The sequence below is a fragment of the Glossina fuscipes genome, unplaced genomic scaffold (assembly GCF_014805625.2).
Source record: "Glossina fuscipes isolate IAEA_lab_2018 unplaced genomic scaffold, Yale_Gfus_2 88, whole genome shotgun sequence".
NCBI classification, from domain to species: domain Eukaryota; kingdom Metazoa; phylum Arthropoda; class Insecta; order Diptera; family Glossinidae; genus Glossina; species Glossina fuscipes.
This window is the reverse complement of record NW_023998442.1, coordinates 1,138,867-1,159,452: the sequence shown is the minus strand read 5'-3', so window position 1 is coordinate 1,159,452 and position 20,586 is coordinate 1,138,867. Positions and strand designations below refer to the sequence as shown.

The 20,586-nt window shown below is 34.5% G+C and overlaps 3 protein-coding genes across 6 annotated transcripts in view; 2 read left to right on the top strand and 1 right to left on the bottom strand.

Moving 5' to 3' along the window:
* The first annotated feature begins 576 nt into the window (after positions 1–576).
* On the top strand, positions 577–9,529 carry LOC119638338 (sodium-coupled monocarboxylate transporter 2). Its single transcript, XM_038035077.1, has 10 exons — positions 577–920; positions 4,221–4,380; positions 4,449–4,566; positions 4,657–4,724; positions 5,203–5,354; positions 5,424–5,564; positions 5,618–5,726; positions 8,467–8,841; positions 8,929–9,086; positions 9,172–9,529. Exons 1-10 carry the CDS (start codon positions 718–720, stop codon positions 9,527–9,529), a joined length of 1,842 nt encoding a protein of 613 aa, XP_037891005.1. The 5' UTR covers positions 577–717.
* A 3,259-nt stretch (positions 9,530–12,788) lies between these two features.
* LOC119638365 (RNA polymerase II degradation factor 1) overlaps positions 12,789–20,586 on the bottom strand; it is a 10,908-nt gene continuing 3,110 nt past the window's right edge. For all 4 annotated transcript variants that reach the window (XM_038035114.1, XM_038035116.1, XM_038035113.1 and 1 more), the window contains exons 3-5: positions 14,463–14,864; positions 13,326–14,391; positions 12,789–13,256 (exon numbers count right to left, since the gene is read on the bottom strand). In XM_038035114.1, coding sequence (XP_037891042.1) covers positions 13,165–13,256; positions 13,326–14,391; positions 14,463–14,864 — 1,560 coding nt within the window. In that variant the 3' untranslated portion in view covers positions 12,789–13,164. The remainder of the gene's footprint in view (positions 13,257–13,325; positions 14,392–14,462; positions 14,865–20,586) is intronic.
* Positions 17,676–20,586, top strand: part of LOC119638363 (V-type proton ATPase catalytic subunit A-like) — a 4,134-nt gene continuing 1,223 nt past the window's right edge. The window contains 4 exon segments of the mRNA XM_038035112.1: positions 17,676–17,758; positions 19,455–19,572; positions 19,643–20,340; positions 20,400–20,586. The exon segment at positions 20,400–20,586 is cut by the window's right edge and continues 17 nt beyond it. Coding sequence (XP_037891040.1) covers positions 19,500–19,572; positions 19,643–20,340; positions 20,400–20,586 — 958 coding nt within the window. The 5' untranslated portion in view covers positions 17,676–17,758; positions 19,455–19,499.

Genomic DNA, 20,586 nt, shown 5'->3' with positions numbered 1-20,586 from the left:
GTGAAAGAAATCTTCTCGAAATGGAAAAATTAATTAAATTAATTTATTGAATTAGATAACGATGCCCAATCTCTTTTACTGCATTGCTTGTCAATAATCGCAACTTATTCGCTATTGTCTTTAGTGAAGTGAAGATTATTTTAGTCGTTAAGGAGAGTGCATATAAAATTTACTAAACATACACTTTATAATATATATGATAAACATAAAAAAATAAAAAAACTACTATTATTATCTCGATAAAATAGATGTAGATAAACAGGCAGGCAGACAGCCTTACAGTACTTTTTATATGCAATCATGCCTAAAATACAATTAAATTAAAGTAATTATAATAAATAAACAAATCCAAGAGAAGAAACTGATATAGTAGCGATGATGATAAGGCGTAAAGACATGTCTATCGTAAAAAGAAACGAATACAACAAGATTATGAGATTAATTTAATAAAAGAAGATTTTTTTCACTTTAGAAAAGTTTCACTTCTGGATTTAAACGTAACGTTCATTGTTCAGCGTTGTCTCTGCAAATCATTGGCTTTTCCTCTTTTTTTTTTTTTTTTTGAATAAAAACAAGAATGTAAAAAATTGTGAATTGAAAGAATTAATTAATTAATTAATTAATTAATTGTCATAAGTAGTTAAGACAAGAATTGTGTTTTAATATCAAAAATAGTACTTAAGTGAAGGATATAAAATAAAAAAATTGGAAAAAAAAATGATGCCTTCCATGGAGAACACTATGAAAAGTTTTAGTTTTGGTGTCGTCGACTATATAGTATTCGGGATTATGTTAACCGTTTCCGCAAGTATCGGTGCGTATTTCGGTTTCTTTTCAAAATCCAAAAACACAACCGATGAATATTTACTGGGTGGCAAAAAAATGAAAACTATACCCATCGCTATATCCTTAGTAGCAAGGTTTGTTTATATCCAGGATTTTAATTATCATCTATATTAAAAAAACTTTAGAATACATTTTTTACGTGTCACGATTGTACTGTAAGTTAAGCTTACTCTGGAGAAATGCATGCTAATGTGTACCAAAAATCTACGTACAAACTTGATTTTAACCCCTTTACAAAGATTAATTTGTCCATGCTGTGGGTGCACGCGTCGAAAAGTGTAAGCACTGTTTTAAGCGGTTCTGTTCATCTTCTTACAATTCTTAAAGTCGATTTACTAACAAGTCTACGCTTCTCCTTTTTTTTTTCTCCAATCAATCACTAAGGGGATATTCATTTTATTTTTTTTTTTACTGGCCAATCACTTAGGGGATGTTTCCCATTCGTGTAATTGCCATTGACGGCCAGAAAGAGAAGAAGTGAAGAAAGGCAATGATACAGGGAGCTGGCGGTAGGTTATGCCTTTACCGACTGAACATTCACTGTAGCCCCGACGATAGTAAACATTATCCGACTGAGATTTGATTGTGCGAATACTAACCTGTTAGTCGCGGTTATTATCTATTAGGCTACTCGTGCTGGCAATCACAAACACAACATGGTCAAGGAGAAAAACGTAGGGAAATAGAGATAAGAAAGCGCTGCTGCACCCTGAGAGCTATATTCCGGCTTTGTAATTAATATATGCTATTTCGACTTCCTAGACATACTTCTTATCTACCAAGGCACCATCAAGGTGACTGTAAGGAAGAAGTATTCACGGTTGAAATAAATATTTTAGTACGCATTATCAGCTGATATGTAGCATATTTTTCTTCTTTTTTTTTTTGCAAAATAGAAAGAAGACCCATACATTCGATGTATAGATCAACCCTATATATTTCAATTATACTTCATGACGTCAACTATATATTTCAAATTATGTTTTCGCACACTTTTGCAGCGTTTTGTAAATTAGTATTGATAGGGGTTGGTCAATAGAATCATTTATTTGATTTACGAACTTAGACTGAAAGGAACGATACGGAAAAATTTCACACTGATTTTTGAAGATGCAAAAGTGATTTCAGCAGAGTAAGGGTAAGTGAGCACCTACACGGAAGTCAATTCCGCTTTTCACGCTAGTCCGAATGCGCTGATCCGTATCAGTTACTATATCTACAATATATGATAAGTCTATTCTACGCTATGACGCTTAGTGTTCGTATAAAACGAAAGAAATTATCAACTTTTTAACAGTTGCGGACAGTTCACTGACCGATTTCGCTAATTATCCAATTTAGAATGAGCAGAATGGTAAGAAGAAAAACTCGTTTATAGCACAAGAAACACCACAATCGTGATTCGAACAAACGAGTAGGCAAGTAGGCTTGTTTTGGGGGATTCGACAATTTACGCTAATAAGGAATATGTTTACTTTATAAAGCCTTCCTTGCGGTTTTCAAAACCCTTCAAGGATTAGACTAGTTTCAAAAATGGAAAAACTTCGTGATATTTTTTTCTTTTGCTATTTTTCTGGTTGGCCCATTAGCCGATTACCGTCGAACCTCTGGGATATCCGAGCAGTCACCCGGAGTAGCTGATTTTTAAAAGTCTTTTTTGTACTCGCCTTTAGATCATTAAGAGGGCTTTACAGAGAGGGCAACAAATGGTTGCTAACCAGGCCAAAATTTGGATAAATCGGTGAATGTACAAACACTTCCCCTCCAAATTGTTTCTTCTTGTGCTTGGCAAACTCACTTAAGATTCATATGGTCTGACATTGTCATTATGGAAGTTGACTGTTTCTACCTGAAGATTTCATTTCAATTGCGCGCTATAAACGAATTAATTGTTGAATGAGCTTATAATAAACGATTAGCTTTCAAACGAACTAAAGACAAAGTATTAGCTTAGGTGGCGCCAATCGGAGTTTTGCCACCGTTCCGGCAATTTCATTCATGTTTTCCCACGTGATTCAAAATCTCTTTAAAAATTACTTTGACTTTCCGTTCCGCTTCAGCAACGATTCATAGAACGGAAGTTCAGTTCGTTAGGATATCCAAATATAAAGTTCCTTCTTGTCTTTAGACTTAAGCAAATAGTTCGAAACTGCTTTTTTGATCAGTGTTTATTCCGCCTGTGATGTTGTACGAAAAAATACACTGGTCAGCCCCAATTTTTTAAAGAACTCCATCGATTTTGTTGACGATTAAAGGCTCTGAGCACGGCATGCAAAACGACTTGCCATTTACCCGACTGATTATCATAAAACATGTTCACCATAAACAGTACGAAGTGTTTCACAGCCCTACGAAGCCTTATCGCTTTGGCCGAAATGATTGCAAAAAGAGAGCGAATTTTTTCATAATATTAGCTGCGGCAAATGTCGCAATGCTTTTTCAACTATCTACTGTCATCTCAAAAGAATGCAACACTGTAACCCTTTATTAGGAAAATTTTCACAAATTGTTTTGTCCGTCCCATTGAATACCCGTAATGGATATAGAAATGAGAAATTATCAGTTGATGAGCCAACAAACAAACGATTTTCAAATGTAATCGTGAAAGAAAGAGGAGAAACTTGCAAGTCAAGTTTATTCTTCTATACCGACAGGCAAACAGACAAACAAAGCGACATGGCCGATGTTAAAAAATAGATTTTCGATACGCCGGCCCCCCCCCTGGCGAAAATAGAAAAAGAATGCGACTAAATCGATCGCACTCTTCACTAAGATAAAGAACATAAATGCTTCATGACATCTGCGAAGCGTATCTAAGCACTTTCTAAGCACTTGACAAATTCAATACATTCCCTGCGGCGATTTTAGGGCGCCTATCCCAACATGGTAAGTACAAAAGATTCGCGGATAAGACGAAGACATAGCTCTCTTCCTCGCCCACTATTATTCTTCGTTAGCAAAAGCGCGGATTCGAAAATAACTTTTACTTTTGTAAAATTAAAAATTTCTTCTTTTATTTCTCACAATAATTCATTTCATTTCAGCCAATTATCCGGTATAGCCATTATACGGTATATATAGTTTTACTCGGTTATTAGAGCAATCAATTCGTCAATTCGGGTAATACAGACATTTGCTTGCGGGGCAGAGGGTGCAGTTCTTCATATTCGTCTTCAGAGTTGACCGTCGATGATTGCAACTTTTACTTGGCGAAGGGCCAATCGCATCTTCCTCACAAGATTTTGCATCAATCCGTTTACTGCAGTCATCTTCGGTAGAAGTTCTTTTTTGCTTCGTTTCTTTCATGTCTTAATTATCGGAAATAATTATATAAAATGAAGTTTATTAGTAATATAAAATTCATTTCATTTCAGCCAATTATCCGGGATAGCCATTATGTCAATACCAGCTGAAACTTATTCTTATGGTTTGGCTTACATCTTTCTTGTCTTGTCGAATATTTTAGTGGTACCTACCTTAACCTATATAATAGTACCAGTATTCTATGAGAACAACATTTCAAACTGTTACGAGGTAGATATTATTTACGAACTTTCCCATAAAGCGTTTAATATTAAAATGCATTTTGAAATATTTTCAAGTATTTACAAATACGTTTCAATAAATCAACTCGGCGAATTGTGACGTTGTCGTTTGTCTTGAATGCATGCTTAATGCTGCCCGTCTATATGTTTATACCATCACTGGCCTTTTCTCAGGGTAAAATTGAAATAAATATTCAATTCCAAAAAAATGGAAAAGAAAAATCAGTTTAATTAAATGTGAATTTAAACTAATTTTCATTTATAGTGACCGGCATAAATATTCATTTGATTAATACAATCGTCTGCTCCATTTGCGTGTTTTATACAATGCTGGTAGGTTCCTAAACATACGCGCTGTGCTCAAAAAGAAAGACCAATTTCAATTTTTTTCGATTTATAAATTTATTCGGGTCTCCGGACGCGCGACACTCAAATAATATTCATTTGTTAACTGCTTGCCTCGGCGGAAAAGAATTCATAGTGCGCCACACCGCGATAAGCGAAGAAAATTGTTGAAGTCATCTTGACTTTGGCTGATCTTGTGCGCGATATTCGCTCAGTTGACAGAATCCACGCCTCATCTGCCGTAATAAAGCGTTTCACGACCGACTAATACATTTTTGCTCAACAAGATCATGCAAAATACTTTCCTTGCCGCACAAAACCAAATGCAGCTGAAACTTGATGTGTGTGCAAGTGCTAACAATTTAGAAAACTGGAATATTCGTCTTACTTTTTGAACATTATATTTATAAAGAAAGTTTTTCAATTATATATTTTACTATTCCTCTTTTGCTATTTCTTCTAAAAGGGTGGCATTAAAGCGGTGGTATGGACAGACGTTGTTCAAGCTATGGTTATGTTATCTTCTGTAGTTTTAGTTAGTTACTTGGGCGTTCTGAAAGTCGGCGGTTTAAATAAAGTTTTTGAAAATGTTGAGGCTGGTGGCCGTTTAGATGTTTCGTGAGTCCTATTGAAAAGCTTACAAGCCGAAAGTAATGAAAACTACTACAAACAATGATTCATTTATAGGTATTCCTTAGATCCTCGGATACGTTCGTCATTTTTCAGCCTCTTCATAAGTGGTTATCTTATGTGGACGGGTCATATTGGTCTAAATCAAATTTGTGTCCAAAGAATTGTTTCTTTACCCACTATACAACAGGCAAAAAGGTAAACACTGTTAACTTCATGTAACGAAATATAATTCAAATTTAGATTTTCAGAGCTTTAACTATAACTGGCATTGGTATTATAATTATTATGAGCTTCAATGCTTTCACAGGGCTATTGATGTTTGCTCGTTACTTTGGATGTGACCCCATTCTGGCAGGTGTAAGTATAACAAGTAAGAAAATTATTTTTATATAAAAAAACTCGCAAGTTTCCCGTTAATTGCGAGCCGAAGAAAATTATTTTCATAACAAATTCTTACATGGCTCTGATGAATATTTATGACAAACGCACTGATTGTAATCTGTATGTGTTTTGGTAAATGTGATTTCTGTAGACACGGCAAATTTAAAAAACGAAAATTATATTCAACGATGATCGAATCGTTTACTTTGTTCAACTTATTCTTAGAAGAGGTACAAAAACCAAAAGAAATGAAAAATTAAACGATTCTTTATTATATTGGCTGGTCATGACCGATTTTGTTAATTTTTATGCGGACCAATGTTTTCTTGACTTATGTTGCATTGTGGGTATGTCCTTTGACCCATTTGAAGAGTCTTTAGCACCAATCTGTCCGTAAGAACTTCCAATCTTCTTGCCAAATTTAAAGCCGCTACCCTTCACTCTTGCAAACGGCAGAATGTTCACCGCTGACGAGAATGCGGAACGAACGTCCGAGAGGCAGACGGCACTCTGCTACTAATCGAGAGTAAGCGCGGAAGGGTTTAAGACAGAGCCACATTTAAGAATCATTCCTTGACTCGATTGATGCTTACTTATCTGTCTGCCGTTCTAAAGTTTGTCCCCAAGTACTTTTATGCTCAACGGGTTGTTCAATGAGTCACAAATTTTTAAGATGCAGCAGATCTTAAGAGAAGCCCAGAAAAGATTAAGATAGAATCATTCTCTAAATCGATTGATGCTCACCTATCTGTCTGCCACTCTGAAGTTTGTCCCTGACTACTTTTTAGGCTCAACCGGTTGTTCAATAAGTTGCAATTTTTAACATGTTTTCACGTAATTTATTACATTGGCGTATCCTTTTTCGAGCTTTTCGAAAATTTATTGGGTCGGAGCATTTTCACAAACATTTCCCATAAAAAAGTTGATTTTAAAATTTGATTATATGAAAAGAATTTACCACTTACTAGATTTCCCTACAACAGTCGGTAGGCGATAATAAATGTGAAAAACGTGAATCGGCTGAATCAATATCTTAGGCCTGTTCGTAAATATTCTTTCTTCCGAAAAGTATGGCAAGAAATTTAATATTTAATATTTTATGATAAAAATTGTTCCACAATTGTAATTTGATACACATATTCAGACCTAGGTCTAATTTTTGATGTCCAACCCCGAATATAAAGAATAGAAATAAAGCTGCATTTCTTTATGTTGCTTCATAAACATGTTTTCACCGCTTCACACAAGAGACACTGTCAAATGAATGTACAACAGTAGGCAAGAATCGAAAATAAAATTAGGACGAGACCGGTGCCTTTTGCTAGCACTTCGTCCTCAACACCGAGTTGTAAAAGACGCATTCCGTACGCGCCATTATAAATAACCCTGGGAAACATGTCTATTGTTCTCCCTCTAGGGTGATGGTCGCAATTTCGTTGATCACACTCTTTTGCAACACTAATTATATATGATCAATTTTGCTATATTTTGATCAGATGATCGTATAATGAATGCATTTAAAATTTTGTATTAATTTGGCAGCACGCCCTACATGATTGTACAAATGAAAAACCGCATCCGCACTTTATCTCCTTTGTGTTAGTGTTTTGCTAATTAGGAAATAACCTAATAAGAGTCATTCAATTTTTGTACCCATCGCCGAAGGGTGAACGATTCCTCGGATTTAATGTATTGACCGTGTATCGTGTCATACATATCGTATGTAATATAAACCAAGTATTTTTAACGATTTGGCAACACCTTCTGGGTGATTGTACAATCTAAAAGTCAAGTTCATCTTTTCCGTTTCATTTTCATACAAATCACCAAAGGATGAGAGATACATTCAATTTTTCATAAGCAGAAGGAAGTTTCGTAAATCCTACAAAGCATATGCCATCTTGATCAGCATCAAATTCGAAATCGATGTAAGCATCTCCGTCTGATGGTCTGTCTGTCTGTCCGTATAGGTAATGTTAAAATTCTCCTGATCGCAAAAATGAAGCAATCGATTTCAAATTTAGCAGAAATATTGGAAATTCTTGCAGGCAGCTTGGTATTGAAAATGGACCAAAGCGATCGAATGAAGCGCCCACAGCACAACGTAAACTGAGAACACCTCTATTTTTCAAAGGGAATGAAAAATTGGTTTTTTGCTCATTGCTCATAAACTATAGCAGACAAAAATTTGAAGGCATATTCTATAGTCAATGCTGTAGTGCTCGCACAAAAACGAAAAAACTTACCAAGCCTACTCAATATTATAGTGTATCAAAATTTAACTATTAACTATTTGATTTTTTTTAATACATTTATAATGCGCAGAAATAAGCTTCAAAAGCCCGTGTTCATCGAACGATTTGGTCCATCTTCAATACCAACATGCGCGCAAGAACTTCCACTATTTCAAGAATATATATAGTCTGTGGCTTCGCTAATGCTTTCTTCCGGGCGTTGCAAACGTCTTGACAAAATGAATATACCCTATATCCTTGGGTGAAAGGTATAATAAATCCAGTTATACTTTATTTAAATAAATTACTGTCTTAGCATTTGGAGGACACCTCTCCAACGTAGTTGATAGTGAAGTTGATTTATTATGGGTTTTGATAAGAACAATATAAAGAGCATCTAATTTAGTTCAAGGAAGCGGAAATTTTTAGTTCATATATTAAGTAAGTGAGTGATAATAAAACTATATTGATTTGTACTTCAGGTGGTCGAGAAGCCTGATAAATTGATGCCTTTCTTTGTACAAGATGTTGTTGGACATTTAAAGGGCGTACCAGGCGTTTTCATTTCTTGCGTTTTTAGTGCTTCTCTTAGCACCATGTCGGCGATATTAAATTCCATGGCCGGTGTAGTTTATTTCGATTACATTAAGCCTTGGATAAGACATACGGAAGCACGAGCAAATGCTGTTATGAAAATTTTCGTCGTTGTTATGGGCTTCTATTGCATTGCCAGCGGTTTAATTGTGCAAAGATTCACTTCTATTTTACAAACTATCATAACTATAACTGGGATAAACACCGGTGCTGTAGTCGGTGTATTCCTTTTGGGTATGTTTGTACCACGAGCTAATGGAAAAGTAAGTAAGCAACTCTGAGCTTATCTGAGCCACCTAGAAAAGGAAACGAAAGCATCAAAGTTTATTCAAACACTTTCTAAATTTCAGGCGGCCGTTACGTCTGTCGCTTTTAGTATTCTAACGATGTTATGGATTATTGTAAATGCTCAATTACGCTTCAAAGCCGGTCACATTAAATACGAACCATTGCCTACAACTTTAGATAACTGTCATATCCATGATTTTCGAGCAGTCATTACAAATATGTAAGACAGAGTGAGAGAAAGAGAGAGATAGGGATTTCTTTTCCCCAAAAATTGAAACAAACATTTTTTTTCTTTTCCATAAAAGCTCTACTACGCCAGCATCATCCATTCTACAAAGCACCCACTCCGAAGAAGTGCCTTTGCTAACTACGGCTTTTGGTAGCAATCAAGATTTTTCTATTTATGATATCACCTTCTATTGGTATAAGGTATTGGGTGTTGTCTTAGTATGGCTGTTGGCGATTCCACTCAGCTATGTTTGGAAATCAAGTGAAGAAAAATTGAATCCTAAATTATTTACACCATTTGTGCGACGATTCTTAACTCAACGCAGTATAGAAATGGAAGAAATGCCCTTGAAAACAGCTAAATACGTTACACCAAACACAAATACAACAGTAGTTGTTCCACTCAACGCGGAAGAGAATAATAAATTAAAGTAATGAATAGTTTTAAAATTTTTAATAAAATTTAAGATTTACTCTAAGAAAAAAAAGTTGTATTTACATTATGTGAAACGAGAATGGAAAAATGAAGCATTTATCTCAAGATTCAGAAAACTGTGTTCATCGTAGGACATAAACTAACACCTGATGGTGGAGGGCGCCCTTTTGGGTGCATGGTATGATTGCTCATAAGAAGTGTACATAGCGACAAACCAGAGCCGCTGTTGTAGTCGCATTTGGAACATGATCAAATGTAGTAACGGCCGTCGTAGGAACGAAAATTGCTCTAATACCTAATATTTTATGGTTTGCACCTTATTTACAGGATGTATGGGCAAGTGCAAGGACCTTTCGCTGGTATTGCACGCTAATGTGCATAAGACATTGTTAAGCTTTAATTTGCTACTTTCTTATCGCTTAGAAAATTTGTTAAAACATCTTTGAATTTTGTTAAGTGAAAACACCACAACCACTGGTAATATATGAATTTTGTACAAAAATTTCTTAGCATATTCTTTCTGAACATCTTCTGATTTCATATTCAATAAACGTTTTTATATTAATTCAGATTTGTTCCAGGCTTCAAAGAAATCTTTTTAGCATATCTGAGTTCGAAATTTCAACGTATGGCACTCTGTCTTAATAAAGAAGATTGAATGAATTTTGTCGTGATAATACTTTAAATTGTTTTTTTTTAATCAATAATTTTTTTTTTTTTAATATATATGCAAAGCAGTAAAAAGAAATAATTGTATATATATAAATGGATTAATAAATATATGAATAGCTGATAGTCTTGAGCCACTATAAATAAACAGAAGAGAGAAATTATATTCAGCCTGCGACGAATTTTATATTTAGGACGTTTCAACAGCTTACTGCGAATCTTCAATGGATGAAATTTATCGACCTGTCGCGGTGGAATTCAACAACAACGCTGGCTAAATGAAAATCTTCTTTTGCGCTCTGATGACAACTTTTTTACTCTATATATGAATACATATCTAAAGGGAAAGAGTATCATGCAAAAGCATCATATAATCCGCCAACTGAATTTTCAGTTTTATTTTCTAATTGTAACTTATATTAATCAAGGACGAATCATCTCTTAACTTAACAAAAACTAATAAGACCTGATCAACTTGTCCGGCAAAATAGCATAACAGTATAGCTTTTTGCACTGCTTCCCGAAAAAAAAATACGTCTCTTTTTGGGTAGCTTAAAAAAGTAAACTGTCACTCTTCCATAAAACCAAGGAAAATAGTAGCTAGAAATGGATGATTCCATTTTGAATACAAATCTTGAAGTTTTCTGACAACCGACATTATCTAAATTCAAGCTTCTGTTACCCATCCTGGTTTGTTACCAACTTTGATCACTTGATATGTCGACCGTTTATTATCCATATTCAAATCTTATTTTTATACTTTTAATGGGATTCGTACAAAGTCAATGCAACATTAGCAAATATGCTGCGTTTATGCTTTTCTGGTGCTTTAAAGTTGTGTGTTCTAGGCTAGATTTACTTGGTGTGCGAACTATTCAATTTATTTTTATATCCGACATCACTACACATCTTTTTATTATACCGATCAATTCAGGAGCACTTTCGTAATCAATAGAAGCTTGTCTGTCCATCTTGTTTCTTGTATATAACTTACAGGCCACAACTTATGAAATGATGATTAATGAAATTTGTTACACTTTTTCAATCATTTCCCTTGTAACGGTTTATTTTGAAAAAATTATATGAATAAAAGTTACAGTCGCGTAAAATAATTCATAGAGAGCCGCGACCCGATGCAGTCTTTCCTTTTTTTTAATTCATTAAAATGTTTGAGACGAAGTTTTTTCTGCAAAGCAATATCTTTACGTTTATAATTTCGATCTACCAACTTTCAACAAAAAATTTCAAAAATTGCAGCCTGCAGGTTCCACACAAAAAAAAAAACAAGACGGACCTTAGAATCACTATCCAAATCGATCGATATAATAAATCATGGATGTTGCATCCATTCAATATCGGGATAGGTTATAACAAATCATCTCGGCGAGAGTTACCTACTGCTTCCCCAGTCGACACTACTGAATGTGTGGTACGTATGGTCTAATGATTAAATAAATTAATTAATTTGTTCTCATTTATTTTATTAAAATTTGTATAAATTTATGGAAAAACTAAAACATATAATGAGAACGGAAAAAAAAAATGAAGTTTTTCCTTTTTTTTTCTCTCTCATTGCTTATTCAAATTTTTACAGATAAATTGCTGCTTAGAGACTTTATTAAGACAAATTCTGTTTTTTTTTTTTTTTTTTTTTTTTTTAAATCTTTTTAACATGGTTCAAAATATTGTTTAAACAAGTAAGAAATCTTTATCCGCCAGAAGGGGCGAATTCCGGATACCCATCACCTCAAATTTCAAAAATTCGCGTAAATATCTTTTCTTTTACACAAACTATTAACGTAACTGATCTGATTTCAGTTTGCCAACTGCTACAGATTGATCGGAATATATAAGAAAATTGTAATTCCAATTTTTAATTTTAATCGAGTTCCATGAAGAAGAAAAATAAAGCAACATTTGCTATGGTTGTTGAAATTTCCGCATTAGTTCAAGTTATTAGAAAGAATTTAAAATTTGAACGGACAGATGTGTCGATTTTGATTATAATTCAAATTCTGAAGCTCTTTGATCACAAAATCAAGGGGAATGGCCTCGCTAAGTATGCTTTCAGTTTCTCCCATGGGTGATGGATATAAAAATGACAAAATTAAATTTTCATTTCTCTTTTTTACAACGTTGTGTATAACACTAAGTTAAACTGTAAATTATGCACTTCATGGCGTTTACGTACTACGGCTAACTAAACTAATACAACACATGTACATACAATATGTATTGTTTTTTATATAAAAGGTTTAACGAATTAATTGATTTAAAAATGTTTAATTTATTCATGTGAACTTTGTAGATTATTACAAGTTTTGTGTATGTATGTGTGTAAATATAAAACTAATATGCTTTAGCATTTATTTCTACAACTATGTATATATACATCTATATATTTATATATATGCATATATTTTTTTATACACTGCTTTACTATTTTTGTTAAAAAGTAAAAAAAAAAAAATCCTTTTATTTAAGAGAGAACCAAGTATGAAAAAAATTGAAAAAATAGGTCAAATATTTATGGAAAGCCATAGTAGTAGAAAACTCGGATGTTTTCAACAATATATATAAATATATATATATATATATATATATTGTTTAGTCATTCCTTTTTACTTCGATAACGAAAGTATTTTGTTTATATATATTTTCGTCGTAAAAGTCAAAAAGTAGACGAAAACTTTGTGACAGCTTTTTTCAGCTTTATACAGTGAAGCATATTTTGAAACGTGGAGAGTCACCTATAACTGTCTGTATGTATGTGTACATTGTCTTAAGTTTTCATCCCTACTATTGGCTTAGGCTCAGAAAGAAATATTGAGCAGAATAGTTTAAAAAAAAGGGCAATTTTTATGCCTTGCTATTGGCGGGAGAACGATATTTTAAAATTGAACCAGAAAAATCGTTTAAAAACCTAGTGTCTACTGTGCTGTAGGCTGCAAATGAAGGCAAGTTTTTAATTATAAATTTGCGGCGAAGTTGGAGTATTGACGTCAGCCGTTGTTGATATGGTGGTTGTGGTGGTGGTTGTGATAATTTTTGGTTCACCTATAAATAATGACAAAATAAATAACAAAAACTTGAAAATATCACAACCGTGAAAATATCATTACTTACATATGTCATTACTGGTCTTATTAATGTCATTAGCAGTAGTAGCGACAATCGGTTTAATTGCAACGCTTTCTGAATTGTTTAATATCTCTTCGTCATTGTCGTCTTCAGGTTCTGTCGTATCTTTATCTGATGTATTATTAACAGTTTCTTGATGTATAATTTCATTATCGGTTGCTTCGTTTTCATCAGCCAATGGCTCCGCCATGGCGCTAATCAATGGTATACTATTAACTGTTGGTTCCGCTACGGGTTCAGTTAATTCATCTTCCACTTCTTCGACTTCTTCTACTTCGTCATCCTCTTCTTCAGCTTCTATTTCGTATTCTTCCTTTTGTTTATTTTCAGCTGGTTGGGTGCGTCGATTTTCATTAGCTACCCCCGAAATTGCTTTCGTTAATTCAATTGCTTCTTTTTGTTGGTGTTGTGCTTCTTGTACCTCTTGCAATTCCGGTTCTTCTTCTGGTTCTTCGGGTACTTCTTGTTCTTCTTGTACTTCTTGCACATCATGTATCTCTTGCACTTCAGAGCTATCGTCATCATCTTCTATTAGCTCAACTACATCATTGCTTTTCGAGCTTGAATCGACTTCCATCGGCTCAGGAGTATTTTCTCTCGATTGCTCAGCTTCCTTCCCTTGTTTAGGTTCTTCAGTAAGATCTATTTTTGTTATATCTTTAGACTGTTCATCCTCAATATTGGTAGCTTCTCTTGATTCGTCCGTTTCCATTGGGCAAATCGATTGCGATTCTCCTTTAGTTTCTTCTTCTAGCTGTACTATTGCTTGCTCTTCGTCTTGCGAGGAGAGTGATTTTTCTACAGACACTTGCGCCGACTTATGATCGTCAGTTAAATCAACTGCTGTAGTACTTTCTGCTTCTTCAGGCACGATTTTGAGGATTGAATCAACTTTATCTTCTTCTTCCTCTACGATACAACCTTCAGATTTAGCGCATTCTTCTTCTATTTCCTCATCTGCTTTTAATATGATTGCGCTTTGTTCTGGCCTTTGATTAACCACTTGGTTAGTTTTTATATTTTCATCAATTTTCGCTTCGAACTCAGTTTGCTGAAAGTGTTAATATTTATTAAAGTAAGAAGAAGTTTTAAATAAACACCGCATAATTTCATTTAACTTACGTTTTGTATTTGCTTAGTGTCTTCATAATCAGATTTCTCTTCTTCACGTTCGGATTTTTTGCTACCTTTAGCTTTCTTATTATGCTTAACGGGGGTTTTTCTTTTAATAGGCGTAGCCGTCGTGGTTTCCTCTAAATCTCGTTCGACTGACGTATCTATCTTACGGCCGCGTACTCGAGAACGAGGCGGTGGTGAGGCTCCACTAGATGGTGAATTGCGAGCTTTTTTAGCAGGTGGTGGTGTAATAACAACCGCAGCTCTACTCGGCGTCCCGCGCGTACTCGAACGTGTACGACGTCCACCTTCTAATTCTAAGCTGCCCCCCATGTTTCTTACTAGCTCTTCGCTTTCTCTTTGCGCGCGTTCTGTGAAAGTTAAGCGTTTTGAGGGCGTGCGTTTTGCCTAAAATAATAAAATAGAAATTTTACAAAAGCAGAAATTACAATAAATATTAAAGTGTTAGCAAAATGTCACTAAAATAATACAAAAATTGGAAAGAGAAATAAAAAAAAAGCCATTATCTTCGCTTTGGTCCGAATTTTTCAATAGCAATTAATGTACGATGTTTGATTGAAAGATAGTATATATCGGCCGTACGTCCTATCGTACATATAATATATGTTATAAACCTATACGGGACACCGTACATCGTGTCATACATATTATGTATAGTGTACTCTAAGTATATTTAACGATTTGGCACCGCTTTCTAGGCTAAAAATCAAATTCATCTTTTCCGTTTCATTTCTATACCTGTCCCCTTCACTTTCTCATAGCGTTTGTAATAACCAGAAGGAAGCTTCGGAGATCCAACAAACCATATATAATCTTGATCAGCATCAATTTCTAAACCTGTTTAAAAACGTCTGTTGGAAATTCTTGCACGCAGATTGGTATTAAAAATGGGACAGACGATTCAAGGTGCACGGCGACAGTGCAAAATAATCAAAGAGCGCCACTGTTTTCAAAAATCAAAAAAAGAATAGGCGGCCCTTTGCTGTTTACTTATAAATGACAACAGATACAACGATAACAAATTGCATTTGCATTTTTTGGGTGGCCATGCAGCATCTGTACAAAAATGGAAAAAATTGGATATGCCTATAGAATATGTTAAATGTGATCAAAGTTTTAGTTTTTCCACTTTCTTGATGATTTTCGCTCATTATTTATGAGATGAAGAAGACAGAATGTTGGGAATAATTCCCGCATATTCCTCACATGAAAATGTCGGTCTAAAGGTATGTTACTTCTGAATAAGTATCCACAGCGCGGAACATTCGGTTGGTTGTCAAATAAGAGGACTTGGACTTGGAGAGTAGAATGCGACCAGGTAAATGTCTTACTGTGATGGATATAAAAGATTCTCTCGCAGCGGAACCTAATTGTCTTATTTGCATAGCATGTGAATTTATTTGATAATCACATAGCGTGTGTAGTATGTGGAGATAAGAAAAAGTTTAGTACCAAGGTTATTCTTTCTTCTAAACATAATTTTGTTGTCTTAATGGTAAATTTAAGCAATTGAAAAAATTATATTCGGCGGATGCCGAACTACTACTCTCTACTCTCCAACTTCTTTGATTTCATAACCATATCGCTAGTATTATTAAGAAACAATTAACCTACCAAAATTAATCCATTCTTAGGCAGATAATATATCTTCATTTAAGGAATATACAAAATAGTATTAAACATTCTGTCATGTTTGCCTTATGAAAACTCAAAAAAGTGATTAAAAGTAAATTTAATCACTTGTAACTTCGCGTGGGCATGGCCAAGTTTTTCTATTTTTTGCACCTAAGGGGTAGAGTGGTTGGTAAAGTAAGCGTGGAAAATTTCAGCTTTCTAAGTTTAATAACTTCCAAGTAAGGAGCAAAAACGCACAATTTTTTGTAAAGAAAAACGGAGTTGCGTTCAGTTTGCGCTCCACTGCGCACTTCTGTTCTGACCAATTTGACCCATTTTCAATATTAACCTGCGTATTAAAATTTCCAATGTTTTTACCAAATTTGAAGTCGATATTTTCATTTTTGCTGCCAGGAGAGTGCCAATAACGAACACCACACAGACATACAGACGGACAGACAGTTCATTAATAAATTATCAACTTAAATAGCTGGAGCTACGTGAAGTTAAACATTCAGGTTAAGTAATAATGCAATAGTATTGTAGGTACTATAAACGAATTGTTTCTAAGCATAATCTTTATCTACTTAGTATAATCAATCTAAACTGTATTTAGGTTAAAGTTATCCTGCATTGGCCATTTATTAGCTAATATTTTATCTATATTACATTATTAACATTAGGCTCAACCATCAGCTAAACTGACTTATACCCACGCATGCTTTCAAATTTCTTCTTATCCCTCTCGTCACGTTATGTTCAAAGATCGCTTAGAACAAATCTACGCAATGATCTACATGCCAATTTGCTCCTGAAATCATATCCACAAACTTTTGCTCTAAAACTGTTTATAAATTCGATCCTTAAAACTATCATAAGGGAGAGAGAGAGAGAAGGCTTCCTAACTATTAGAAGAACATGTATTTACAAGACGAAGTAAAGAAGTGTCTGCATTACGGGCAATCGACCGTTGAACGGATGCCAAATTGTATACAGATATGATTTTTGATAAATACATGATGTAAACGATGTCCTAATACGTGCCATGCTCTTCATGTACAACGTACTAGGATAAATAGTATAATGCCAGTCTGTCCATCCATTTCTTTTTTAAAATCGCGATTTTGATCTCAAAATTTTGTTTAGATGGTAAGTTGCTATTGATACATAAAATAAAGTCTGTTTGTCCGTCCATCCATTTTTTAAAAACGCGATTTCAATCTAAAAGTGTTTTTTAGAAGATTAATAGCAGTCGAGCGAACAAACATAAAATATTTCAAGTTTATTGTTTTAGATAAAGTATTGATGTCCTAATAGTGACTTCAACGGATAATTGAAAATTTTTAAATCCAATATACTTTTCATAGCAGAAGACACAAACATGGTAAACCCTTACTAAATTTTGCATATAATTAAAATGAAATTAATTTTTAAAATGTTTTACTTTTTATTATGAAAAAAAATAAATAAATAAATAAAAGAGAAACAAATCCGGCAACACTTAACGAAAGGTTTGATAAAAGAAAAATCAATGAAATTTCGCGCATCATTTTCAACTGCGCAGTAAAACATGCCAACCAAGTGGCCTCCACACTTTGGTATCAAAGAATATCAGTCCGTGGCAGAATTTTCACAGAAACAAATACAGAATTTACTAAAGAAGTATTGTAAGTATTACATCAAAAAAAAAAAAAAAAAAAATTTTTTTTAAATACAAACTATTTAAAAAAAAATTAAATTGATTAATGAATTAAATAAAATCATAATCGCTTAAAGGTAAAATTAAATATTTAATTTTAATAACAAATGATTCGCGATAACTAAGAAGAGCAGAACACATACGCATATATAGGTAAAAAGTGTAAAATGAATTTTAGCCAAAAATGTGCAGTGAGTGGAAAAATCAAAATTAACTCGTAAAAATATGCACGAGTGCATCCAAACTATTAAAGTGTGTAATATGTAAATCAATTTAGGCTTAAAGTAATATTGATTCAAAAGGGGCAAAAAAATCAATAAAATTTAAATTGTCATTGCTGCCCCCCTGTCCCTGGCAAAAGACTTTTTCTGCCTTTGTTTCGGAACTTTCAAAATCCCATAGCTGCTTTCAATTACTTCTTATCATTGCGATATTAAGTGGGTAATGGCGTTGATAATATGTATACAGGAACAAAATCGGCCGATCACTCATTACTTTAAAAGCAAAGTATATATTCATTTACTTTTTATCCTCGGGCAAGCTAAAGAAAGGGAAAGTGGAAAGGAGAGTTTCAAGCGAAACTATCTTTTACTTCACTGAGCTTGGATTTGCACACCCTATGTTATGTTTCATAAGATTTATTAAAATTCCTTTTCAGTCAATTCCGAAAATAGTTTTTTTTTCCTCTACATAGAGCTTATGCTAAGACATAAGATAAAAGTAACTTTCATAGTTGAGTGGACCAACAGAATGTAGGTTTACAGTTTATTGCCTTAATATGCATCATCCTTCTTGCATATGAGGTATGCGAACACTTTTGGTATGAATATATGTAAGCGAAAAAGCAAGCGGTGGGACTAAAGTCTCAAAAAATCCGGAAAACTACAATTCATTAAAAAATTTAACCTCACTATAAAACTTTGGAGTAAATCTTGAACGATCACTTAAAATATATATTTGTATATATATATGTATGAATCCATTTCTCTTTTTTTTCACTTAAGCAAATAAGCCCGTAACCACTTAAAAGCCCGCTTAGTAAGTAACTAAATAATATTTCGAGTTAAAGTATTTTGAAAAATTCAAATTTTTGAATTTTGCTTTAGTTTCCTGATTTTTTAAAAAGTAATACGATATAAGTTATTTAGCTGCAAATAGATGCAACGGCATGTTTCTAACCACCAATCCCTTAATTTGATTAATTTAAGGAATTCCTCCAGACCGATCGTGCTGATCGCAAACACAAGTTTTTCACGATTTTAATTCACTTTCGCAGAAGCACTTTAAATTCTGACCAAAACACGAAGCATCTTCAAATAGGAAGTGCGCTAAAATCAAATTTAAATACTTCTTCTTCTTCTTTAGTTCTTTAGATGAATTGTATGTGTAGCACATGAAATAAGCCGAAATTTTATACACAATATGTGCAGACTACGAGAGGTTGAAAATCATCGCCTCTTTGCACATTACAACGATTCAAGTGCAGTTAAAAGCTTCGCACATGAAATTACTCTGGAGTTTAAAGGGTATGCGGGCAATAGCATGCGCACACGCACTCCCATACATAAACCCACACAAACAAAAACCGACCATCCACCCCCACCCCCCCTCCCCCCTTTTCTTATACGCACACACACCGCAAAAATTCTTAATTTTCATTTCAGTTCCTGTATATAGTCCGGACTATTTATTAAAAAAGAAAACACGAAATGTCACTTTTGAAGTGTTTTGATGATGAACGTGAATCAGAGTACGGCCGTGTTTTCGCTGTATCTGGTCCAGGTACTTTACAGATTTTCATCTGCTTAGCTTGCCTTTATTAGAAAATTTCTGATGCAAAGTATTTTCTCAGTTGTTACGGCCGACTGTATGTCCGGTTCGGCTATGTACGAATTGGTACGTGTCGGTTATTACGAACTGGTTGGTGAAATTATTCGCTTAGAAGGGGACTTAGCCACTATACAAGTTTATGAAGAAACATCTGGAGTTACAGTGGGCGACCCGGTACTGCGAACTGGCAAACCATTATCAGTGGAATTGGGACCGGGTATTATGGGCAGTATTTTCGATGGTATCCAAAGACCTCTTAAGGATATTGGCGAGCTTACCAGTTCCATTTACATACCCAAGGGTGTGAATGTGCCCGCGCTATCGCGCACGCAGAGCTGGGAATTCAATCCGATGAATGTGAAGGCTGGCACCCATATAACCGGTGGCGATTTCTATGGTGTGGTTTACGAAAATACTTTACTTAAACATCGTTTGATTGTGCATCCACGTGCCAAGGGTACGGTACGCTTTGTGGCTCCTGCTGGCAATTACACCGTCGAAGATGTGGTATTGGAAACAGAATTTGACGGTGAAATCACTAAACACACCATGTTGCAAGTCTGGCCAGTACGTCAGCCACGTCCAGTAACTGAAAAATTGCCAGCTAATCATCCACTATTCACTGGACAAAGAGTGCTAGACTCGTTATTCCCTTGCGTTCAGGGTGGAACAACAGCTATACCTGGAGCTTTTGGTTGCGGTAAAACCGTCATTTCACAGGTAAACATTATAAGTCTTGAAATGTGTTTGAAAGATGTGTAGAACAAATTGCTTTTCAGTCCTTATCTAAATACTCAAACTCAGATGTCATAATATATGTGGGCTGTGGAGAACGTGGTAACGAAATGTCTGAAGTATTAAGAGATTTCCCGGAACTGACTTGCGAAATTGAGGGAGTAGTCGAATCGATTATGAAACGCACAGCTTTAGTAGCTAATACCTCTAATATGCCAGTAGCTGCTCGTG

Coding starts and splice junctions, on each gene's coding strand:
- LOC119638338 (XM_038035077.1), top strand. CDS start 718: ATGATGCCTTCCATGGAGAACACTATGAAAAGTTTTAGTTTTGGTGTC. Junction 5,355..5,423: donor GGTGGCCGTTTAGATGTTTC/GTGAGTCCTATT, acceptor ATTCATTTATAG/GTATTCCTTAGATCCTCGGA. Junction 5,565..5,617: donor ACTATACAACAGGCAAAAAG/GTAAACACTGTT, acceptor TTAGATTTTCAG/AGCTTTAACTATAACTGGCA.